This window comes from Schistocerca serialis, chromosome 4 (genome assembly GCF_023864345.2).
Source record: "Schistocerca serialis cubense isolate TAMUIC-IGC-003099 chromosome 4, iqSchSeri2.2, whole genome shotgun sequence".
Classification (NCBI taxonomy): Eukaryota; Metazoa; Arthropoda; class Insecta; order Orthoptera; family Acrididae; genus Schistocerca; species Schistocerca serialis.
Window position 1 is genome coordinate 227,077,128 of NC_064641.1, and position 27,135 is coordinate 227,104,262.

Consider the following 27,135-nt stretch of genomic DNA (forward strand, 5'->3'; position numbering starts at 1 on the left):
AGGGGATTGGGTGATAATGGAGAGTATCATGCAGCAGAATCATGAGTCCTCCATGGGCTGGAGTGCCTTCAACAGAGGGGAGGTCATATCGGACGGACTGAAATTGAGGGAGAACAAAGCGGTCATGGGGACGCAGCTTTGTTTCCTGAAGACAGAAGATGACCGGCGAGTAGGATCGTAAGAGGATCGACAATTCATCCCGATTGGCGCGAATGCCGCGGATATTCCAGTGGATAATGGACATAGGGTGAACAGAAAATGGAGGAACGTGACCAAGGGTGCTGTCAACTCAACGACTGCTCAGAGCTTGCGACCGACAGCATGGAATGGCATTCAGTCGAAGGCAGAAGATCCTGATCCATAGGTTGGTCAGGAGCAGCTCCTGCCACCAACGATCGGCCAGTTGACCGGCCACCAGCAGTGCGCCGCGGCGACACAGAAGATGGCCGAGGGCGATTTCCGCCAGGTGGTGCTGTAGATGGGACACGCCTTGGCGGAGAAGGAGAGGAACTGTGTTTCTTCGTAGCCTTCTTGGAGGTATGATGTTTAGATGAAGGAGGAACCGATGGTTGTGAAGTTGCAGTACGTAAAAACTCTTCACGAGAATGCTCTTTTTTCGAAGACTTGGCGTCTGACTTTTGGGCTCGAGATTTAGCAGAACCCGACGAAGGGTGAGCCATAGAGTGGGCAGGCGAAAGTGGTGAGGTTGAACGGGCGATCTTTGCGCTGGCCGATCTGACGACCGTGGTACTAAATGTGAGGTCGCAAGTCTGCGTGGCCGCCTCCTTTGTTGGCCGAGGAGAAGCAAGGACAGTGCTGTATTTTCCTTTCTGAGGCAAGGTGGGCTGTCGACTGGCGAGTAACTTTCGAGCAGCAAAGGTCGACACCTTTTCCTTCACTCTTATTTCCTGGATGAGCTTTTCGTCCTTAAAAACGGGGCAATCTCGAGAGGAAGCAGCGTGGTCACCCATACAGTTGATGCAGCGAGGGGATGGAGGTGGACAAGCACCCTCATGGGCATCCTTGCCACACGTAACACATTTGGCCGGATTGGAACAGGACTGGCTGGTGTGATTGAACCGCTGACATCGATAGCAACGCGTAGGGTTTGGGACATAAGGGCGAACGGAAATTATCTCATAGCCTGCTTTGATTTTTGATGGGAGTTGAACCTTGTCAAATGTCAAGAAGACAGTGCGGGTTGGAATGATGTTCGAGTCAACCCTTTTCATAACCCGATGAACAGCCGTGACGCCCTGGTCAGACAGGTAGTGCTGAATTTCTTCGTCAGATAATCCATCGAGGGAGCGTGTATAAACGACTCCACGCGAGGAATTTAAGGTACGGTGCGGTTCCACCCGGACAGGGAAGGTGTGGAGCAGAGAAGTACGCAGCAATTTTTGAGCCTGGAGGGCACTGTGTGTTTCTAACAACAGGGTGCCATTCCGTAATCTGGAACAAGACTTTACAGGACCCGCAATTGCGTCGACACCTTTCTGAATAATGAAAGGGTTGACCGTGGAAAAGTCGTGACCTTCGTCAGACCGAGAAACAACAAGGAACTGTGGCAACGATGGAAGAACCGTCTGTGGCTGAGACTCAGTGAACTTACGTTTGTGAGCAGACATAGTGGAAGGTGAGGAAACCATTGCGGAAGAATCCCCCATGATTACCGGCGTCTCCGATGGCGCGCTCCTCCCTTGTGGGGGCCCTCACCGAGGGCACACCCGCCTTAGGTGATTGTTCACACCTCAGGTCACACCTCCCGACAAACGGACGGAGGGACCAATCGGCACTTTCGGAAGGTATCAGCTCGGGTAATCACCCCTCCCTGGGCCTGGCCGTTACCAGGGGGTACGTACGTGTCCTACCTGTCTACCCGGGGCGGGGAATTACGCATTACCCCGTCACCGGCTACGCATGGAAGTGCGTGGGTCGGCCTTCAGACACGCACAGGGAGGAAAAAAGAGAAAGGGAAGGGAAAGAAAAGGGGGTGTCAAACGCCGCAGCGGAGAAAAGGGCAAGGAGAAGAGGGAAGGAAAAGAGAAGGACAGAGGAAGGACGAGGACTTGCAAGTGTAAAAGCAAGAAATTTGGAACAGTTTCGAGTGTCCGTCTCCGGACGTAGGCACAAACCATACTCCCAGAGGGGGAGAAAGGGAAGGAAAGAGCCAGAGGTGAGGGGGGGGGGGGGGGGGGGCGAAGATGGGGGACGGGGAGGGATGCGGAAAGGGAAGGGAAGGTATGCAGCCCGGAAAGGAAGGAGGGCCACATTAGCTCGGGGTCCCGTGCTCGCTACGCACGTGTCCACAAAAGAGTTGCGGACCCCCTGGGGGGAGGCATGGTAATGTGTTATGTTTATGGTGTTTCCACATTTTTATCCGCAAAACATATATTGCATCACAGCTGTATACATGACGGTTTTGACTCGTTACTACGTGACTTGTTCCTGCAATTTTCTGAGTGGTATTTCTTGTTGGTTACTCTCAATGACCTTTAGAAATAAAAGATATTTCTTGCTAGTTATTTTTGTTCACATTTAGTAACACTTCCTGACTCATTTTCTATTTCAAATTTTTAATTTTCTCTGTCAAACTAACATTGTTGGTACTGGTAAATGAATAGAAATATATTTTTTTTGTGAACACTTTCTAGCTTCATTTCCCAACTCATTGGATACACTTGATTTAATAATATAAAAATATAATTTTTCATCGTTAGCTGAAGATAGGTGACAACCATGATAATGTGAAAACTATAACGGATGTACGAGGGTTGCCCAGTAAATAATGCCCCATATTTTTTTTCTCCGAAATAAAAAATATTAGAAATGTGACACTTTAGGTGCGAGTTATTTGAAGTTTCCCGCGTGTGTATGCAAAGTTTAAATTTCCTCCGACAGAGAGCGGTGGTGTAGGAATGTTCTAAAATGGCGTCTGCAAGTGACATCCGTCAGAAACAACGTGCAGTGATTGAATTTCTCGTAGCAGAGGAAGAAACCGTGGGCAATATTCATAAACGCTTGTGCAACGTCTACGGAACATCTGCAGTCGATAGGAGTACTGTTGGTCGCTGGGCACAGAGGGTGAAAGCATCAGAGGGCGGTGCTGCGGAGCTCCGAGATTTGCCGCGGTCGGGAAGGCCTCCCACGGCTGTCACGCCTGACATGTTGCAGCGGGCTGATGTTCTCATTCGACGGGATCGACGCATTACGACTCGACAATTGGCACTGGAGTTGTCAGTAAGCAAAGGAAGTGTGGATGTGATTATCAATCAGCTTGGATACTCAAAAGTGTGTGCAAGATGGGTTCCTCGGTGTCTTACTGTCGATCACAAATCCCAAAGAAAAGACATTTCTTTCGATTTGTTGCGACGCTTTCACGTTGACGGGGAGGCCTTTTTGTCACGGATTGTGACAGGTGATGAAACTTGGGTGCATCATTTTGAGCCCGAAACAAAAAGACAATCGATGGAATGGCATCATGCTTATTCTCCACAGAAGAAAAAATTCAAAACAGTTCCTTCAGCCGGAAAAGTCATGATGACTGTGTTTTGGGATTGCGAGGGCGTAATTCTCATTGATGTGATGCCAAAAGGCAGTACCATTAATTCAGAGGCTTATGTCAAAACATTAGACAAACTTAAGCAGCGCTTCCGGCGCCTTGGGCGTCATGTTAACCCACAGGATGTTTTGATTCAGCATGATAACGCTCGTCCTCACACAAGTTTGAGGACTTGTGAACACATCGCGAAACTGGGTTGGATAGTGTTACCCCATCCACCCTACAGCCCCAATTTGGCTCCTTCAGACTTTCACTTGTTTGGGCCAATGAAGAATTTCATTCGTGGAAGACGTTTTGCCGATGACGAAGAAGTGATTCACGAAGTGACAACCTGGCTCCGTAGGCAGAGTAAAGATTTTTACCGGCAGGGAATACACGCTCTTGTGTCTCGCTGGAAAAAGGCCGTCGAACTTGAAGGAGATTATGTGGAAAAATAAAGCAAGTAGACAAAACATCAGTCTTTCACATATGTAAATTTGATTGTTGTGGAATAAATACTTCTGGAGAAAAAAAATATGGGGCATTATTTACTGGGCAACCCTCGTATTTTGATAATACAAAGAAAAGGTAGACTGCAACTCACTGTGAAGATGACACATTGAGTTACAGACAGGCACAATGAAAATACATTTACACATCAGCTTTCGACCAAAGCCTTCTTCAGAAAAGGAAAAACACACACACACAAAATCCTTCATTCAGACAAGCAAGCACACCTGATGCACATATGGCTGCAATCTCCAGCAGCTCGGTCTGAGCTGCCGGAGATGGCGGTCAGTTGTGGATGAGACGTGTTTGCTTGTGTGAATGAAGATGTATGTGTTTCCCCTTCTGAAGAATGCTTTGGCCAGAAGCTAATGTGTAAGTGTCTTTTCATTGTGCCTGTTTGCAACTTAGCATGTCACCTTCACAGTGTGTAGAAATCTATCTTTTCCTTATATTGTTTGTATTCCAGCATGGTGTTTCCACAGATGTATTTTGCATATATTAATATTATATGCTTCACTTTTGGATTTTGAGGTAACTTACTACAAAAGTGAACTGAGTGGACATCTAGTAATCATTACAATTACTACATATTTAGTTCTTGGTCACAATCTCTCTTCAAATTCGCTGAATCTGTTGTATAAAAAATAGTTTTAGCATCTTACATGCCCCCCCCGTCCCAACAAAAATTTCTGGGCTTCCATGGATACACTAACGTTATATCTTTAAAGGCATTTTTTTTTAGTTTCTTTAGAACTGCATTTTACTATTTCAGCAAATCAGTGCCTAGACACTGATCTTCATATCCTGTAAGTATGTGGAAAGTAGAAGAATGCCAGTCCATAAGGTCCCCTTTTGAATATGAAGTTATAATTTTTGATGTTGAGTTGTGTACATTTAACTCAATGCTTAGCAAAATAAGGACAGACCAGAGGAAACAGAAACACAGCCAAAGAATGAAGAGAAAAGGAAGAAGGAAAAAAGGAAAAAGTGAACAATCATGTAACATTCAAGTTAACCACTGCCCTGGAGGCAAAAATGAGTAATAATAATAAACTGCTAGTGCCTGCTACATGCCCAGGGTCTCATACTTCAAGTGATGATGAAGCAGGAGTATGAATCCTGTTTTTTTTAAAAAAACACACACACCTGAATCCAACTGGTCCTGGAGGTAACACTCCATTGTAGATCCTTGCCTGTGGTACTTGCTGAAAATGGCCAACAGTTTTCAAGGTGCAAGAGGAAATATTTCATGACTTGGAGGGTACAAAGGCCTACAGGAGTAACCCCTGAAGAAAAAAGTAACTTTCAGGTGTGTCAGCCTCGTATGAGGTGGATTCCTGGTCAATGTCTGCTTCCACCTCTTGCAAACTTGGTTTTAAAACTGGTTGAGGTATAGCCCTGTCCCACAAATACACTCACACACAATTACCATGATAACAAACTGTTCAGAAATTAATATCCTGAATGGTTAAATCCAGGGCTCACGACGTGGTCTATACATGACAAAGCACTCCAGGCTACTTACGTCATTATGTTTGAATCATTTGGAAAGTCTATCTATCAAATTGGGACAAAATGTAAACACTTCTTTGCACACTCAAACACTGTTTTGTAACCTGGTAAACAAATGGAATTATTATACCACTCAAATAATACAACACCAAGTTACTAGCAGTTAAATAACAAAGATTGTTATCAGGTGAAATTTAAATTGCGACTAATTCTAGATTACTGAAGTGATACCTTGCCATCAAGTCAAGGAGTCAGGTAAAGCAAGGCAAACTATGTTTATACTTTTAAGAGCCATCTCTCTCTCTCTCCTCCTCCTCTTTTTTTTTTTTTTTTTTTTTTTTTTAACACACAATTCAGTAGTGGAATCTATATAGCATGTTTCTGTGCACAACACATTTTGTCTCCCAATGCTAGAGACATTGTCAAAGCTATAAGGACATCATTACTTGATTTTTGAACTCTTAACACATAGGTTCCCAAAAGGATTAGTACAGTGATCAGTCTTGTTAATCTACATAAATGATTATCTAATGACTTTAAAGTGTGGTCCAAAAACTTTAATGTTTGCTGAAGACTCAAACATACTAATCATCTGTGGAGTTCATGTATAAGTCACCTGGCCTACGTCCTGAGCGGGATTGCCGTTTCAGCAGAGATTGCTTGTTCCTGTTAAATGCGCAGCCCAAAAACCCCTATGCCCTGCTTCTGAACACCTAATGAGAAGTGTGCGAGGGAAGTCACTCAGGATGCTGCTGGAGTGTCGGTCCAAGACAGGATGCTCCCTCTGGCTTCAGCCTCCAGCTGGACATTATGTGCACCAACTATTCTTTCTCCTGATTGTTCAGACTGTGTTCTGTCACAACGACATCCTTCCATTGCCATCTTGACTGATTAATGGTCTGGCATTCTGAGTTGGGCGTGTCCACTTTTATACTATATATAACAGAATGCGGCCTCATTTCCAAATTTTGTTCCCTTCAAATGCTCACATCCTCTTTCATCCTGAACAGGACCTATTACACTTGTACAGTTGCAACAGTGTTTACCAACATACTATCTTTGACCACATATCTCTCTGATATCTCCCCTTATCCTCAAAATAGAAGGGCTCTTCCTGTCTTCCCAACCTTTCCAAAGACCTTTCCAACCTTTCCAAAGATCTCTCTTCTTCCTCCCTAAGGAAGGAACTAACTGTTCAAAAAGCAAGGAATCATGTTTTTTTTCCTGAAATTAAGTACCAACTAGAAATTCCCTCTCCTCATAATTTTACAGTTTTTGCAAATTAATTTTCCTTTTATATATTTAATTAGTTCTACTGTAATGACTGATTATCCATTTATGAAGACAGACTCTCTTATTTCCTTAACCTTTTTAGACTTCTGACATATCTTTTGGAAAAAACAACGTAAAGAGGAAGAGCAAATAAAAAGAATGAAATAATATTGAACTATTGCATTTGGGATGAAAATGTATAATTCAATTATAACTAAATAACTATGGATACTATGCATACATAAAATATTCATAAAAATTTGTGCTATAACACAGCCTAAAAATGGACATATACCGGGTGATCAAAAAGTCAGTATAAATTTGAAAACTGAATAAATCACGGAATAATGTAGATAGAAAGGTACAAATTGACACACGTTTCGAATGACATGGGGTTTTATTAGAACCAAAAAAATACAAAAGTTCAAAAAATGTCCAACAGATGGCGCTTCATCTGATCAGAATAGCAATAATTAGCATAACAAAGTAAAACAAAGCAAAGATGATGTTCTTTACAGGAAATGCTCAATATGTCCACCATCATTCCTCAACAACAGCACTGTAAATAGATGTCGGTCGATCACGATACACTTGTGACTTCAGGTAACCCCAAAGCCAATAATCGCACGGACTGAGGTCTCGGGACCTGCGAGGCCAAGCGTGACGAAAGTGGCGGCTGAGCACACGATCATCACCAAACGACGTGCGCAAGAATCTTTCACGCGTCTAGCAATATTATTATTATTATTATTATTATTATTATTATTTGTTCTAATAAAACCCCATGTCATTCCAAATACGTGTGTCAATTTTTACCTCTCTATCTACATTACTCCGTGGTTTATTAAGTTTTCAAATTTATACTGACTTTTTGATCACCTGGTATGCTTCGCTTTTACTTATTTCATTAAAACTTAGCTCACAGCCCTCGTATTATTATGGCATTTACAGGAAATGGAAAGCATAAAATTTGTTGAGAAAGTTGATAGGCCAGTAGCTGTTGCCACTGTAAAAATTCTTGGTTATCAAACTATTAGGTTTCACAGACACTGAAGGCTGGAACTTTCTGTGATTTTCTGGTATTTTGTGAGATTGTGTGTTCATTTTCAAAAATGTACAGGGAACGAGAGATATACGAGAAGAAAATGATTTACGAGATTTTTACAAATGTTCAGACAATGAGGTGTTGTATTTGATGCCAATTTAGGTAATGTATTGTGTGAAAAGACTGTAAATCCTGATTTTTTAAAACTGCAATTGTTACACCTGACTTTCCTATTATTTCAATGGATTGTGAAGAAGAAAAGACCAATGGAGGCGATTCATATGGAGTGAAAAGGACAAATTTGTAATAGGGAAGGCTGGCCAAAGAGGATATGAGTGTAGTGAGTGAAGCATTGGAACTGTTTTCAATTGCTTCAAGTACCACACTTGACTGCTCTATGAAAGCGGGATTTCTCTTTCATCTTGTGGTTTTTGGGTGTTTATATGGCAAGTTAATTGGTTATAGAAAGTATATGAATAAATATATTTAAAGACAACATATTATCACTTTTTTTCTGCTGTAAATACTACCAAGTTGTCTATTTTCAATACAAAAAATACCAAAATTGATAAGTTGAAGTAGATAGTTCAAAAACCCCAAAAAAGTTTTAAAATTATAACTACGATTAATACAAAAAAGTTGTAGTTCGCAAAAAATTCTAGCCACTCCATAGGATTTGGCATTTACTTATAGGACCAGTATTACAAGTGTTAAATCTGAATGGTAGGCTCACCTTCCCAGATACTGTCACTTGTGACAGGGCACATTATGTGCCAAAACTGTACACAACCATACAGCAAAAATATACACATTGTGAGAAGCATTATTAAGTATCCCATGAAATAACGATGATTTCTGGCACCTGGAAATGTATTGGAATATTACTATTCAAATCTCAACAATAAAAATCTGTAGTAAAAAACAGACCATACATGTAATTCAATGCATAATAACAGCTTACCTATACAATTTCCGACCCATGGGCAGTGATGGTCGAACTTAGCAACACATCGATTACAAACAGAACAGTGCTTGGATCGGACTGGTCTTCTAACAAGGCACGAGCTGCAGAAACCTTGTGGGTCAAAACCCCCACGTTCTGCCAGTTCAATGATGGTCTGTAACAACCAAAAGGTAATGAATTTATGACGGAAAATTCTATGTAATTAATATACGATACACTAGCTTTCAAGGGTGGGCTAACAAGGGGCTGGAGGAAATGAGTCTTTCCTGCATTTACATAATAGCCTGAGTAACACAGTCACATATACAGAGTGTGTGTGTGTGTGTGTGTGTGTGTGTGTGTGTGTGTGTGTGCGCGCGCGCGTGGTGGAAGGGGGCGGGGGCAGGATGTGCGCACGTGTGGTATTACCAGCAGTGCCACTCGCATCAGCCGCAAACTAGGGTTGGCACTTTGTGGTCCTTCTTACATTTTTCCGTGAGGAGGTAACCAGCAAAGAGTTTTTGACTTACATGATTTCTTTTTCAGTGTGGCAACTTTTTGTCATCAAAAAAGTTTGTTATATCCAAGTTTTTCCACACTGAAATTCGAAATTTCCAAGAACCAATTTTTGTTGTACACCATAACAAGTTTTACTTTACTAGTTTTGATGGTAATTTGGCAATTTTTTGTGGCCAAGTCACTGATTTGTAATTATTTCAGGCTGAGCAAGCATTACGAGTTGTATCACGTATGTGCCACTGCTGTGAATTCCTTACCATTGGCTGTCAGCATTCTGTGCCATTGTGTGATAACCTCAAGTAGGTGAGAAATCTTGCAGGCACAAACTTTGAATTATTATGTTATAACAACAGACTTTGACAGAACATTGCACAATGCTTCAAATTGGATGTTCTTCACACTATGGCTATCGTTAACTTGAAGCTTGACAGTACAAGAAAGTATGCAAAATACTTCTTTGCACTGAAATTATTAAACAAGAACTGAAACTTAACTACAAAATATACATGTTCAAATATCTGCATTTATAATTTACATAAAATTAAAAACTCACCTTTCCATATCTGCAAATAACAGATTCAAAGCTGCATAATAAATTCTTACATGCTCATTACACTCTACTGCACTTCAGTCATATAATAGGAAATAGACCCAAAGCTCGAGGAGATTCTAGACGTCATTGAGTGCAGTGGAGGTAGCTGAAATTGAGGCACAAACATTAAAACAATTCAGTGCCCCTCTTCACATTTCCTTACACGACTCCACAACTTACTGTTCCTCAAGCAGAATCTACAAGTGAAGTGTAACAAAATGACTCAGAATGTACTAACAGTTATTTGATCAGGAAATAGCTGACATACCCCTAGAGTCTTTCAAAATTCCCCTGAATCTTTCGGAGTACCCTGAAATTTCCACAACTTTTCCAATAAAGTCAATACAAGACATCACCCTGTTTTTGTATTTGCAAGAGATAGGTATATATGCAGAGTCTATGAGTAGATATGGGTGTGTCTGTTTTGGCCCATTGATGGAGGAGTAGTCGACCACTGTCTGTGAATTGCTGGAAGTTGCTTGACAACTGTCGACATGCTTCGTATGACTGCTATGAATTGCGCTGATGATGGAGTTTCAAAGCAGTTTCCTGTCACCACATACACCGCATGGAACATGCCAGTTACTACTGTTGCTGGTATTGACTACAGAGAACCACAATTTAATACCAAGCAGTGACCTAATGGTGGCTGGCGGGCTGTGCCAAGATATAGAGTCCATTACACGGGATATGTTGTACACTGCAAATTCTAACAAATGAGCTTGAGTCATTGCCTTCCACTAGTAATGAGTGGCAACCAGCAGTCCTTGTCTCTCCTCCTCAGGCAGTAGTCACTCCTCCGTCAATGACATGGCATCCACACAGAGGGGGAAGAAAAGAATGTTTGGTGTAAGCATTTAAAACATTTGGTGATTGACACCCATAGTATAGATATAGTGTCACAGGAGGGGGACAAATCACATTTGCTCTCAGAGTGTGTCCCAGGTGGATGTAGCTGCTAGATTGAGGAGACTATCGTAAGACCAAATGAGAGCACGGTTTGAACTCAACTGCAGATCACATCAACACCAACAGCAGCTGTTGCCTGGGATATAAAATCCTTCTCAGTTTTTTTCAGGAAACTGTCAAAAACCTTGAAAATGGCTAGCATCCCTCATGGGGTCCCAGTACAACTTTATATTAGCAGTACTGTTATGAGACTGATGTAGCTCCTCTAATCTAAAACTAAATGGAGGGTATAAACCAGAGACTTCTTGTTTTTGTGACCTGTTCAACAGGGTGAATGGTTGTAAGTCGACATGGGTAGCTCAGGTACGTGTAATACTCTGGTAATAGCCATTGGTTGGCATAGTACACGTAAAATGTACACGGCTTCTTTTTTTCCTTTTTAAAGTAAACTTCAATTTCTAAATCAACAGTAGGGAAGACACCCATTACCACAAAATAACAAATATGAGAGATCTAGAATTCAAAGACATTAATGTTAGCTGTCAGAACACTTGGTGTGGAGTCCCAGAATTAGAAAGCAGCTCCCATAGCTCCTACATTAAGAACTGAAAGCGACAAACTGCAAGCAGAGACAAAGGGAATTTTTGAAAGTATAGACTGTATATAGGAATGACAAGTCAGACCAAGCTCTTCCAACACTGCCCCATGAGGCTGCCACAGATGGTCACTTGAGCTGGAACAACCTAGACTAGGCTCCTCATGATGTGAAATATTTATAATTATAAGCAAAAAAAGGTCCAAAATCAATCTGACTAGGATCTCATGAGGACAAGATTAACCGGGATGGGTGGAATTGGATTAATAACTGGATGCATCTACCACTTACCAGATTCATCCCCACCATTTGTAGGGCCATCCAAAAACAGCCTTAACTTGAGAGTAGGAATACCCCAACTGTGTGGCAATAGAGTTGGTGGCAGCTTTAATGCTCAGTATCACCTGAAGTATTTGGTGTAACATACCACTTTCATGAAGTGGTGTGTTGCACAATGTTAATAGTACCGACAAATTATGCTCATCAAACATACAGTTAATTTTCATTAGTAGTTTTAGGGCACTTTGGATATGCATATTGTGTGGAGAATTTGTATTATTTGTGCATGTTAATGAGACTGATGGAAGCAGCATTTCTGCAAGAAGGGGATTGTTCTGTCCTTTGCCAAGCTTCCAGGCACCTGCGGATTTGGTGATTATTCCATGCAGCAGCGTCCCTACCTCTAAGACATGCTGTACTCCATAGAATAGTGTGCACCTTGACAATGGCCTATGAGATGAAAAAATGAAGAGAGAGTTCTGCTGGACAGTATGTGCTACAGCTTATTAGAGAGCGAACACTGAGCTGTTGATAATTTTGTTCACACTTTATGGAACTGTCAAAGCTAAATTGCTGACAATTGTGTATGGGATTTTCCAGAGCTGCATATGAGGTGTGTGAGGAAAGTACTGAGACTGATTTTTTATCTATAAAAGTTTTTTTTTTCAAACAACAATATTGTCCCCTCCAAAATAGTTCCCTTTGGCAGCTGTACACTGGCAGAGTAGTCATTTCCAGTCTTCAACTGGTAGTGCCTCTAACATGTCGGCCATATTCTTCTGAACATTCTTCACAGTCCCAAAATGACATGCTTTTAAGAAATTTTTAATTTCAGGAAACGAAAAAAAGTCACAAGCCCTCAGATCAAGTGAATAGGGAGGCTGTGGAACAACAGGAATGCCTTTTTGAGATCAAAAATTCTGTGATGGAACTGGCCATGTGACACTGAGCATTGTCATGATGCAGTATCCACTTGTATGAAATGTCCTCTCTCAATCAATTCACACTTTTCCCGAGGCTTTCAGGAATACCTTTGTAAACCAGTTGGTTGACGGTTTGCCCTGGAAGAACAATCTCACAAGAGCATTCACACGTTTTCATCGGTTTTTGAAGTTGAAGAGCTCCCTGAGTGAAGCTCTTCCTCCAAAAATAATTTGTGCTGGTGAAAATCTTGTGCTCTTGATAAGGAATGATCCCTATAGGCCCCTGATTCAACTTTTAAAAGGTCCCACTCACAGATTCCCCAAATGTAACACAAAGCTCAATGGCATAACATTGCTCTAAATTCCATAGTTCCATCTTCGTAACAAACAACAAAAGCACAACTTCACTGATGGCACTGTTATAAATCATGTGATAGCTGTACAGGGATGACACTCAGACTGAGCATCTGGAAGGGATGAGGACACCAGTCGACACAAGTAGAACATCACAGTATCTCCAGATTGCTCACAGTGTTGTCAGTCTCATTACTTTTCTCACACACCTCATAAGTTGGAAGAAAAGACACAGCTTAAAAAAAAAGAGACTTCAATTATTTGGTAATTTTCTGAACCTATATAAACACAATTTTTATCTACAACACAGGCCAGACCACATAAGACTCAAAGGCGAAGGAATCAGAGAGTGGATTGTACCCTGAATAAACAAGTCAGTAATTGCACATCTTTACACCACAGCATTGTAGTTATTACACATAGTTCCTCCCCCTCTGAACATTCGTCAAATACACCAGGAAATATCCCAAGTATTACCGAAAACATTTTTAGACAACTGTTTTGAACATGCTGAGAGCCATCAGTTTAAATTTGACAAACATTCAAGAGTTGTGTATGTTAAAGCCCAGACACATCATCCATCATGCTCAAGATAAAAAAAATAAATACAAAAAATGTCCATCATGGTGTATAGTAGTACTTATATACTGTTGTGAAAAAACATATTTACACAATCTTGCTATGAAAGAAAACACAGCAAAACTGATAAAAACACACAATGGCAATTTGTGCACCTGTGAGAAGGACTCTGGGATAAACCTACATTAAGTTTCACAGTCAGGTTCTGGATAAGGATCCAGCACAAAAACATTTTTGGTCACATGAAAAGTCAATGATTGGATTTACATATTCAACAGCATCTCTCATGGATTAGTCTAGTGTTAAAACTGAAGACATCAGATGGAAGGCTGAAATAGGTTCTGAATTCATATATGATGAAATCATGCCATTGTTTGACCACAGCTCACAGTCATAAATGAGGCAGATTGAAAGAAGCATTCCCAATACTGAGAACCAGTTAAACTACTCAAAGTGAACAAGGCACCAAGTCCAGACAGAAGAGCTACTGGATTTTTCATTGAATACATTATAGAACTGGCCCTTTCCCAAACTCTTAAATATCAATAATACCTCATGCACCAAATACTCTCACACAACTGAAAATATAATGATAAGTCGTGTTTAAGGAAGTGGTAGTATCCTTATCTTACTGAGTCCTAGAGCATATTCTAAGCTCAAACATTATGACATTCTTGGAGGAAAAGGATCTTCTTTCACAGAACCAGCATGACAGAAAATAGTAGATGATGATGATGATGATGATGATGATGATGATGAACAGGCAGTCTATAACTTTACAGATTTCCAAAATACAATCGACACTGAGCTACATGGCCAACCAGTAACCCAGGTATGATCCTATAGAGTATCTTCACAGGCATGTTTTTATGATCATAAGGAGTGGCTTCGTAGATCAGCTCCAAGGTATTGTGACAAATAGAATCCAGGATGTTCTACAGAACAGGGAATCAGGTGAACATTAATGAAAGCGATAAACTACAGGGACGAATTCCTGACTGGAAATGGAGGAAAAACGGGCTTATGAACAAGTGTCCGGAAAGGCACCATTGCCATGGTAGATAGCGTTTACAAATGACAATTCCTCTGACCCTGTGTCATGTGTTCCTTGTGTATTGCAGGCTGTGTGATTGATGCAGCATACTGTAAGCAGCAGAATGGTCCAGTATTTATGTCAGGAAGAAGCCAAGGTGGTGGTTTTGTATCGCCAAGCAGATGGAAACGGTCAAGAGGCAGCACAGCTATATCAAAACATGTACTCTCACAGAAACCAACCACATCACACAACATTTCAAGCTCTTTTTGGGCATTTGTGTGATCATGGGTCCTTTCAGATGGACGAATGTGCAGGGAGGTGGTGGACTGTGCGAACACCAGATTTGGAGGACCATGTTCTACAGGATACTGAGAAGAATCGTAGTACAAGCTCCAGACAAGTGGCACGCCAACATGATGTAAGCCAAAGCACAATTATGTGTAACCTGCATGACAACTGCTACTATTCCTATCACCTGCAATCCCATGGAGGATATTTTGAAAATATGTGGTGATGTGGATGGGATGTAGCTCTGTTCTGTGGCCAGGACAATTTGTTGTCATTGCACATACACCATTCATTTCAGGACAAAAGTTCATAGCACCTTTTTTCCTTCATTTCCAGTCAGGAATCTGTCCCTGCAGTTTGTCAGTATTATTAATGTTCACTGAGTATATAAAAGCAGAGTGTATTTATGTATGTCCAGTATCGCTTCCCAAACCTCTGGATCAATTTCAACCAAATTTGACACAGAAACAGCAGGCCTCTTGAGTATCAGCACTGGGGGATTTATAACCTTCTAGCTCCAATAAGGGCAGTGTGATATGGGGGGGGGGGGGGGGGGGAGAGGAGGATATGGTCAGAGGGAGTGGAGAGGACGATATGGTCAGAGGCAGTGAAGAGGAAAATATGGTAAGAGAGAGGGGTGGAGGAAATGTACAAAGAGAGGCAGAGGAGGAGATGAAGAGATAGAGAGAGTGAAAAGGAGGAATTAGACAGACAGAGATGGGAGGATGAGGTGGACAGATAGAAGGAGGAAGAGGGGGGGACAGGGAGGGGGAGAAGGAGAAGTGTTCAATACATGTGTCAGATGCATATGTGGGTGAAGCTGCAGGGAAAAGGCTATTGTTGAATAGAAAGGAAGGTAACATTGGGTCCATCACAGGGAGCGTAGTAAGAGCACTAACGTTCACAATATATATAACAATTTGTTGATGCAGTCTACAGCACTATAGTTCAAAGAAAATTTTGTTGTCTACAAGAGAGAATTGTCACAAAAAATTATAAGGAAAGTCAGAAAGACTTAAACCTTCACAGAACTTTTAAATCTTGTAATTACATTACTTTATGACACCAAATTTTCGTCACATGTGATACACACCCTGATAGGAATGTCTACGGGTGTTGACCAAAAGATTCTGAACAACAGATAGCAATTACAGTCACACATGAAAAGAAATGGAAAACAATACACAGTGTCATGATTTTCACTTGGTGTGGTGAAAGGCTGCTTTCTTCCAGAGTGAATAAACGTAAGATAATACTCAAGGAAAAAGCAAGGTCAATGTAGAATCTAATTACAAGAATAACAGTAAACTTCTGGAACTGCCACGTCATTTATATGTTTAGTAGTAACATGAAGAAGTGACATGAAATGTCGCAAATAAGTTCAATCATTAGCACTGAATGTGATCAGAAGAACTAGATTTGTTGGAAAGATTCTGCAAATAGCATTCTAGCTGTAAAAGAAGTTGCATTCATGGCACTAGTGTGATCAATTTTATAGAGTATTGCACTATCTGAAATATAGATAGTTAGCACCTCTCAATCTGTTATTGTTGCACTACTATTCATAACTTTTTCCCTTTTATATTTCAAACTGTGACTGACTAAACATATAGTGTGTATATTACATATATTTGAATGGCCATTACACTGTACATGTACTATCTCTAATTAATTTATTGTTCAAGTGGTAATTTTCAACCTGCTGACTGTAGTGATATAGTTAGTTTTGCATAAAAATTTGTTCATTAAAAGGAATGTGTAACTGAAATTGTTATAACAGTGTCCAATGGAGCTATTCAAAAGAGAGAATCATTAGTTTTGAGAGGACTGACACCCCCAAGTAGAAAGTTTTTCTATAACTATCTTCGTCTGTCCAAAAACTAGTTAATTCAGTTGGTGATTTTAATTAAACTTTAGACATACTCAAAGGATTGATTATTCCTGTTTAATCCTGAAAATCCATATTATATGTTTGTTGGTTTAATTTTTCTAAACCGAATTACAACCTCCAGAATTCAGTCAAGTCATTGACTAAGAATTGTATAAATTAGCATAATTTTAAACATGGTAACTATACTTGTAAATAAGCAATTCACAGTGGAGGGATACTAAACAGTCCTTTAATTTATGTTAATTTTTGTAACTAACTGTGTATTAGGTAAATCAAGTTATTGCTGGAACACATAGCTCATCTGCAATGACAAATTCTTATCTTACAATTTCACAAATTAGTATGTATTTAATGCAATCATAAAATGTCCTTTCACCTGTTTCTAAATACTGCCCTCCCCGAATATCTTCAGTCTATGTTCAGAGTCAGTCAAGCTAATATCTCCGCATCACTTAGTTACTGAACAAGCTGTAGTCATTTATCTTCATGAACTTCTTCAATAAGAGTGAGTCTGGGCTTGGACATATTAGCAGCAACGTTGTGTATGTTCTGTCAGAACTGTTTCAATTGATGTTTACATATCATTCAGTATCTTGGTGAACTACTTTGATTGATATAAAGAAGCACTGTGTTTGCTAGTATGCACTTTATAGATGTGTTATTGATCTGTGTCTACTGTGACTTTAGTAGGGAACTATGCTTGTCTGACTATGTTTTTGAACTGAGATTGGTTGAAGGATAAGGACTACGAGATATGTTGCCACTAAACGGTCGCTGTATGGGTTAGCCTGGTCTATGCGATATACGAACAGAGGAATTAAGAAAATGATCATCATCCAGACAGCTAATTTAAAATTAATAAAAGTGAGAACAATTGAAACTAAAAACAATGTTGTTGTGCCCGTAATTTTTTCCCACCACTCAGTACCCACAATTTTTCAGCTATGTGGTGAAGAACTTGTAGTACCACCAAGGAAAAGAAGATGAAGAGGAAGAGGAAGAAGAGGAGGAGGAGGAGGAGGAGGAGGAGGAGGAGGAGGAAGAAGTAGAGGTAGAGGAGGAAGAAGTAGAGGTAGAGGAGGAGGCGGCGGCTACAGCCAGATTAGTACCATTACATACCGTTTGGAGTCTATATCAAAAACAGTCATGAATCCTGGCATGGCTTCAGAAAAGAGCTAAGTGCAACCACAGCAGTTACACAGTTCTTCCATGAAGTTTACTGTCTGTTGGACCAGAAGATGAAGACTCCAGGTATATTTTTAGACCTGACAAAAGAATTCGACATGGTATAGCATAGTTTACTCATAAAAAAAAAAACTGAAGTCATATCGTATTGGGGATCCATCTACAATCTTCTAGCCACAAATTTGTTGAATCATAAACAATGCAGTACACTTACATGCAAACTAGATGACAAAATTATAAATTTTCAATCCACAAATGAAACAGTAATACATGGTGTACCTTAGGGCTCAATCCTTGATTCCTTTCTCTACCTCATATGTAATAACAACATTGCACAATCCATTAACTCCCATTTAATTAGCTATGCAGATGATATGTCAATCTTATTCTGTAGTACAGAATGTACACAACAAGAATCTTTCGATGCTAGTGGTATAATAGAAGCAACAAAATACTTCAGTGATCAGGGCCTACAGGGGAATGTCACAAAATCTCAATTACTGGCATATAAAATCGGCAGTTCTCACTACAGCTATGTAAATAATGCGCACAACACCTGCACAATAGAAACTGGAAGCTGTAAATTTCTGGGGAGTATGTTGATGAAAATTTGCGGTGACAAAACCACATTAATTTTGAATTTGGAAAAGTCCATACTGCTTTATACTTCTTTAGGCATCTCGCAGATATAATTCTTAGTTAAACACTGAAAATAATATATTGTGGTGCAATTTATAACTTTCCTAATTCAGGGCTCAAACTATAAGGCTGTGCATCTGCGACTTAAAAAAAATACTACTGTTACAGAAAAGAGCAATAAGGATTATGCATGGGACAGACGACAGAGTGTCATGTAGTGAAGTATACGTGCAGCACAAAAACCTAACAATATATTCTTTATATATATTTGAATTAGTTACATTTTTATCAGTCAATTAAAGGAAGTTATTAAGTGCAGTGATGTACTTGATCGCAATACCTGGACAAAATTTAATTATTTCTGCAAAAGAACAAAATTAAAAATTACAAATAGAAGACATTACATGACTGGATTGATTTGGTTTAACAAACTACAAAACTCTCTAACAACATACAGGGCCTGATTTTAACACAAAATTCAAATATTTTCTGATAGCAAAATGCTTATATTCACTCAAAGAATTTAAGACAATGATTATAACATGAACCAGTAGTGTACCAGGAGTCATGTTATAAATTTATAAAATAGATATGAGATGCAAAAATTGCAGTATATAACATATTTTGACAGTACAATTATTGTCATAATATTACCATTTCCAAAAGCCATCACTGGGATGGCTCTAAGCAAAGAAAATATAAATAAATAAATAAGGTTGAATGAATTCAAAAACAAGCTGCTAAGATCCTAGCAAATTAGTAAAGTGTATATCAAAGTGTAATGGAAACATTCAGGCAACACTACTGGGAATCTCTGATAGAAAGGTGACCACATTCCCATGAAACCCTGTTGGATAACTTTAAAGAAATGGTATATGAAAAAGAAACTGAATGACAATTATCCTACCATCAACATACATTTTAAACAGGCTCAGTGGACTAAGATGAGAAAGTTTAGTGCTGCTGTATCTCTTGTCATCTGACAGCAAGGTTGATATCCTACAATGTCCACTATCAACAACTCCTCCAGGGGCTGATAAGAGGCGCCAATGAGAGAGCACATGTACAAGGCCACCAATGAAAAGCTAGGGATAAAACCCAGGTACCGGAACTCTATAAGATGCTTCAAATTGTACTGTGCTAAAGTCTCTACCTTGTTTACATCATACTTTCATGATCTGGTTGTTAACTGGATTTCAACTGGAGTACATATTGGAATGCTGTTCTGCAATTATTGACAGATTTGCTTGACCCTGGACTACCTGGATTACCCTCTTGGTGCAGTCGTCGTAACTGCCGTCTGCTTCACGTCTGCTGTGCAGCGAGCTACCTTAATTTAAGTATTAACTGTATTTTTCTTACTTGTCACTTCTTCTTCCGTGTGTATTTGCTTTTAGGAAGCTTTAATTGTCGAGTGCTATTAATAGTTCCATAGATTTTGTGTTTGTTTTGAACACAGAGAGTCCCTTTAGTCAAACATAGTGCCAGTAGTGCTAGTGTTTGTTTTCAATACAGTCCAGAGACAGGTAGTGCTATTTTCATTGTTTTCTACAAGAAGTGCCTAGCAACCACAGTTTAGTGAATAAACAGCAGCCTTTAGTGAATTAGCAGTCTAGTTAAAGGTTGACTAACTCTCTTCAGTAAATTGATTCCTTAGGATGGATAGGATGTGTGACTGCTGTATACGGACGCAGGAGGAGCTGGCCACTGTTCGCGAACAGCTAAGCGTGTTGATGGCCGCGGTCAGCCGTCTTCAGGCTGCTGCCTCGGAGTGTAGCGGCAGTGGGGAGTCTGGTGCGTCGCAAGGTACACCCCAGGTGTTACATGCTTCACCCACTGTCCCTGTTGTCGAGACATCTTCGCATGTACTGGGCGCGGTTGGGCCACCCTCTCCCCAAGGGGAGTGGCGGGTTCAGCGGCGTTCGCGGCGCACAAGGCGGAGGGTCAATGTGGAGGCTGGCCGTGTGGCATCGCCCGCTCTGCCTGTGAGTGGACATGTGGCTGCTCCTTCAGCAAGGTCCGAGCAGGCACACGGGGGGAGGGGTTTATTAGTTATTGGGAGCTCCAACGTTAGGCGGGTGATGGAGCCCCTTAGGGAAATAGCGGGAAGGTCGGGGAAGAAGGCCACTCTGTCTGCTTGCCGGGGGGTCTCATCCGAGATGTGGAGGAGGCCCTACCGGCGGCGATAGAGACCACTGGGTGCACCCGACTGCAAATTGTTGCTCATGTCGGCACCAATGACTCCTGCCGTCTGGGTTCAGAGGTCATCCTCAGTTCGTACAGGCGGTTGGCGGAATTGGTGAAGGCGGAAAGCCTCGCTCGCGGGGTGAAATCAGAGCTAACTATTTGTAGTATCGTTCCCAGAACCGATCGCGGTCCTCTGGTTTGGAGCCGAGTGGAAGGCTTAAACCAGAGGCTCAGACGATTCTACGGAGATCTGGGGTGCAAATTTCTCGACCTCCACTATCGGGTGGAGAAATGTAGGGTCCCCCTGAATAGGTCAGGCGTGCACTACACACCGGAAGCGGCTACAAGGGTAGCGGAGTACGTGTGGAATGCACATGGGTTTTTTTTAGGTTAGATACTTCTCTCCCTAGGCCCGACAAGACGCCTCCTGAGAAGCGGCAAGGTAGGAGTAGGCAAAATGCAACAGGGAATAACAATATTAATGTGCTAATAGTAAACTGCAGGAGCGTCTACAGAAAGGTCCCAGAACTGCTCTCATTAATAAACGGTCACAATGCCCATATAGTACTAGGGACAGAAAGTTGGCTGAAACCAGACGTAAACAGTAATGAAATCCTAAACTCAGATTGGAATGTATACCGCAGAGACAGGCTGGACAGTGAAGGGGGAGGCGTGTTTATAGCGATAAGAAGCGCAATAGTATCGAAGGAAATTGACGGAGATCCGAAATGTGAAATGATTTGGGTGAAGGTCACGGTTAATGCAGGCTCAGACATGGTAATTGGATGTCTCTATAGGCCCCCTGGCTCAGCAGCTGTTGTGGCTGAGCACCTGAAGGATAATTTGGAAAATATTTCGAGTAGATTTCCCCACCATGTTATAGTTCTGGGTGGAGATTTTAATTTGCCGGATACAGACTGGGAGACTCAGACGTTCATAACGGGTGGCAGGGACAAAGAATCCAGTGAAAGTTTTTTAAGTGCTTTATCTGAAAACTACCTTGAGCAGTTAAACAGAGAACCGACTCGTGGCGATAACATATTAGACCTTCTGGTGACAAACAGACCCGAACTATTTGAAACAGTTAACGCAGAACAGGGAATCAGCGATCATAAAGCGGTTATGGCATCGATGATTTCAGCCGTAAATAGGAATATTAAAAAGGGTAGGAAGATTTTTCTGTTTAGAAAAAGTGACAAAAAGCAGATTTCAGAGTACCTGTTGGCTCAACACAAAAGTTTTGTCTCAAGTACAGATAGTGTTGAGGATCAGTGGACAAAGTTCAAAACCGTCGTACATAATGCGTTAGATGAGTATGTGCCAAGCAAGATCGTAAGAGATGGAAAAGAGCCACCGTGGTACAACAACCGAGTTAGAAAACTGCTGCGGAAGCAAAGGGAACTTCACAGCAAACATAAACATAGCCAAAGCCTTGCAGACAAACAAAAATTACGCGAAGCGAAATGTAGTGTGAGGAGGGCTATGCGAGAGGCGTTCAATGAATTTGAAAGTAAAGTTCTATATACTGACTTGGCAGAAAATCCTAAGAAATTTTGGTCTTATGTCAAAGCGGTTGGTGGGTCAAAACAAAATGTCCAGACACTCTGTGACCAAAATGGTACTGAAACAGAGGATGACAGACTAAAGGCCGAAATACTAAATGTCTTTTTCCAAAGTTGTTTCACAGAGGAAGATTGCACTGTAGTTCCTTCTCTAGATTGTCGCACAGATGACAAAATGGTAGATATCGAAATAGACGACAGAGGGATAGAGAAACAATTACAATCGCTCAAAAGAGGAAAGGCCTCTGGACCTGATGGGATACCAGTTCAATTTTACACAGAGTACGCGAAGGAACTTGCCCCCCTTCTTGCAGCGGTGTACCGTAGGTCTCTAGAAGAGCGTAGCGTTCCAAAGGATTGGAAAAGGGCACAAGTCATCCCCGTTTTCAAGAAGGGACGTCGAGCAGATGTGCAGAACTATAGACCTATATCTCTAACGTCGATCAGTTGTAGAATTTTAGAACACGTATTGTGTTCGAGTATAATGACTTTTCTGGAGACAAGAAATCTACTCTGTAGGAATCAGCATGGGTTTCGAAAAAGACGGTCATGTGAAACCCAGCTCGCGCTATTCGTCCACGAGACTCAGAGGGCCATAGACACGGGTTCACAGTTAGATGCCGTGTTTCTTGACTTCCGCAAGGCGTTCGATACAGTTCCCCACAGTCGTTTAATGAACAAAGTAAGAGCATATGGACTATCAGACCAATTGTGTGATTGGATTGAGGAGTTCCTAGATAACAGGACACAGCATGTCATTCTCAATGGAGAGAAGTCTTCTGAAGTAAGAGTGATTTCAGGTGTGCCGCAGGGGAGTGTCATAGGACCGTTGCTATTCACAATATACATAAATGACCTTGTGGATGACATCGGAAGTTCACTGAGGCTTTTTGCGGATGATGCTGTGGTGTATCGAGAGGTTGTAACAATGGAAAATTGTACTGAAATGCAGGAGGATCTGCAGCGAATTGACGCATGGTGCAGGGAATGGCAATTGAATATCAATGTCGACAAGTGTAATGTGCTTCGAATACACAGAAAGATAGATCCTTTATCATTTAGCTACAAAATAGCAGGTCAGCAACTGGAAGCAGTTAATACCATAAATTATCTGGGAGTACGCATTAGGAGTGATTTAAAATGGAATGATCATATAATGTTGATCGTCGGTAAAGCAGATGCCAGACTGAGATTCATTGGAAGAATCCTAAGGAAATGCAATCCGAAAACAAAGGAAGTAGGTTACAGTACGCTTGTTCACCCACTGCTTGAATACTGCTCAGCAGTGTGGGATCCGTACCAGATAGGGTTGATAGAAGATATAGAGAAGATCCAACGGAGAGCAGCGCGCTTCATTACAGGATCATTTAGTAATCGCGAAAGCGTTACGGAGATGATAGATAAACTCCAGTGGAAGACTCTGCAGGAGAGACGCTCAGTAGCTCGGTACGGGCTTTTGTTTAAGTTTCGAGAACATACCTTCACCGAAGAGTCAAGCAGTATATTGCTCCCTCCTACGTATATCTCGCGAAGAGACCATGAGGACAAAATCAGAGAGATTAGAGCCCACACAGAGGCATACTGACAATCCTTCTTTCCACAAACAATACGAGACTGGAATAGAAGGGAGAACCGATAGAGGTACTCAAGGTACCCTCCACCACACACCGTCAGGTGGCTTGCGGAGTATGGATGTAGATGTAGATGTAGATTCTACAATTTACGATATTCGGTGCAGATTTGTATTGTGAACTATCAATTGATTTCAGTGAACTATCAATTGATTTCAGTGAACTCATATTTTTGTGTAATATAGTGAGTAATGCACCATAGCATGTGCTTAGGACAATAAGGTCCAGTAATTACGGATTCAGAATTCATGACACTAAGGCATCAACAGCCTCAATTTCAAATGCAACAGCAGACCGAACAAGAAGAATAATGAAAGCAACAGCTGCAACTTCAAATGCAATAGCAGATATGGCAAGAACAACTACAAAAACAAATTCCGAAAAAGCAGCAATAACAGGTATACTAAAACAGCTCATCAAACCAGAACAGCACCCACCATCACCACCACTTGTGTGACTTCATTCAGAACTCATATACTTCATCATCTGACCTGTGAGTCAACCTCAACATCCATTTCGAGACATGGCCCAGAACAACAAATCAGTAGCGGCATGTGGCTGACTCACAGTGTTCACATAACCCCCTACCACCCAACTTAACTATTACAACAGGAGAGAGTGGTAACCAGGGTGCCCAGATGTTTTGCTAAACATATGTCCACTCAGTCCTGTATAGGGATACGCACTGGGTGCAGTGCTGTAAACAAGGACATGTGGAAATTTGCAGAAGCAAAACCATATTGCACCAACAACATCGCATCAGTGTAAACACGTTATAGCCACCATTACAACCTCTCACAGAGCAACTCAACACTTTCCACTCCCTCTAACAATCAACAAACAATCACTACAATTTCTTATTGAAATCAGTTTTTATCATAAATGATGAACTGACAAACTCAGTGCAAAAACAGGATATCTCATGTTTTACAAATCCGATGTCGAACATAGGCGGCGGTCTCATCAATGTTCAATGCAAAATAGGGATATCTACAGTATTTATCCCTTTCTCCCACCAAAGTGATAATTGGACTAGATTGTAAAACTTATAGGGAAAAGTGGAGTTATCCCCTTTTTATACGGAGGTCTTAAATTGGTTTTCTGTCTCTTCAGCAAACATCACAAATGCAAGGATGGTATACTTTTGTGCAATAAATCCATTGTAATCGCAGTCTCAGTTGTGCCACCACGTTAGGTGCAAACATTTTTGTGATGGATGCTTTTATATCTCTTCGTTTTAAAATAGTAACAACAGCAACATCATACCTACTGTGGATCTGGAGAAAATGATTTGGAAATTCAAAAAGATGGGTTCTTTTGGTGTGCAACCTTGTGGAGGGAGGAAAGGAACTGATCTGACATCAGTAGAAGCAGTGGCCACAGCAATACAGGAGGAGATGAGTAGTGGTGTGCAAACATATACTGCATGGAGAGTTGCCCAAACATTGGACATACCCGTGAGCAAGCTGCGTAGAATCTTACAAAATATCCTTTTTTGCTATCCATTCAAAATTACCCATGTGCATGAGTTGCTTCCTGTTGACCTGCTTTAGAATTTCTGGCTCACATGGAAATGGACAATGATTGGCATGGAAGATTTTGTGGCCAGACGAAGCCCACTTCCATCTGACAGGATATGTCAATACACAGAATTGTCGAATATGGGCAACGGAAATTCCACATGAAAAACAACCAGAGCCACTTCATCCTGAAAAGGTCACTGTGTGGTGCGGGTTTACGGCATCATTTATCAGAGGGCCATATTTTTTCAAAGAGACAGGTGCTCCTGGTCCTGTTACCTGGTAAGCGCTATGAGTGTCTTTTGTGCAACCATGTCATTATGGCTCTCCAACAGTGTGGATGGGATGATTTTTATGCAAGATGGCGCACCTCTGCACATTGCAAATCCTTTTAAGCAGCTGCTGAAATGCCATTTTGGAAATGCTACATTTATCAGCCACCATTTCCCTACAGTCTGGCTGCCCGATCACCTGATCTTAATCCGTGTGACTTCTGGCTGTCGGGCTATCTGAAAGATGTTGTGTTCAGTGTTCCGATTGCAAATTTAGCTGTATTGAAGGCATGCATTGTGCAACACATTCTGAACATGGCCCTGGAAAGACTTTGATCAATTGTGGAACATGCTGTTTCTCGATTTCAACTTGCTGCAGAAAACGGTGGACAGCATATTGAACATGTTTTGCGCCCGTCACATGGAAATTAATAATCCGATTTGATTTTGTTTATGCTTTTTATGCGGTTTTTGGCTGCAATTAACTACCAATGTGAGTGATGCTTTTTATGTGGTTTTTGACCTTAGGACAATTAAAAACCGATTTTTCCCATCCGATGTGATATGACCTTGCCGTGATGGATGGGCTAACATAACTAACGGTATCACACCTGTACACCCACGCATACTGAGTAGTACAGTTTGTTTAACGTCAAACATACACCTTAGGCATTGTTGCATGATTCAGTTGTCATTGGTAGTCGACCACTGTTAAATTATGATGCTTACAGCGCCATCTATTGCTACATTTTGTAACTAATTATTTTTCTTCTGCCACACGTTTTGCCCCTTCTCTGATAATATTCCGTTACAATTTGACGTCATTGTGACCAGTAGTATTATTTCTACAGTGATTTGAGAGTTTAACTTTAATTACGAGGGTCATTCCAAAAGAAATGCACACTATTTTTGTAAAAATACAATTTTAATTCTACATGTGTGAAAGTTTTACAGTGTGTAGATACACCCTTCCCGCTTGTTTTCAAACTTAGTTCAACCTGTTCCCGAGAGTGGAACCATCACAGCAAGTCTTCAAGATGGCTGCTACACTTGACGTTCGTCAGAAGCAATGTGGTGTCATAGAATTCCTGTGCTGTGAAAGCGAGACAGTGTGAAACATCCACAAGTGGTTGGAAAAGGTGTATGAAGATGCTGCTGTCGTTTGCAGTACAGTTAGTCGGTGGGCAAGCACGTTACATGATGAAAGCGGGCACGGCAATATTGAGGATTGTCCTCGCAGTGGTAGGCCTCATACTGCACACACTCCAGACAATGTGCAGAGAGTTGACAAATTGGTGACTGCTGACAGATGCATCACAGTGAACGAATTGTCACGCTACATTGGGATAGG

At 41.2% G+C, this 27,135-nt stretch overlaps 1 protein-coding gene across 1 annotated transcript in view; it reads right to left on the reverse strand.

Moving 5' to 3' along the window:
* The window catches only part of LOC126473376 (palmitoyltransferase Hip14), a 155,874-nt gene that overhangs the window by 49,337 nt on the left and 79,402 nt on the right, over positions 1-27,135 (reverse strand). Inside the window, exons 9-10 of the mRNA XM_050100383.1 lie at positions 8,842-8,998; positions 8,614-8,742 (exon numbers count right to left, since the gene is read on the reverse strand). Of these exons, the coding sequence (XP_049956340.1) occupies positions 8,614-8,742; positions 8,842-8,998 (286 nt within the window). The remainder of the gene's footprint in view (positions 1-8,613; positions 8,743-8,841; positions 8,999-27,135) is intronic.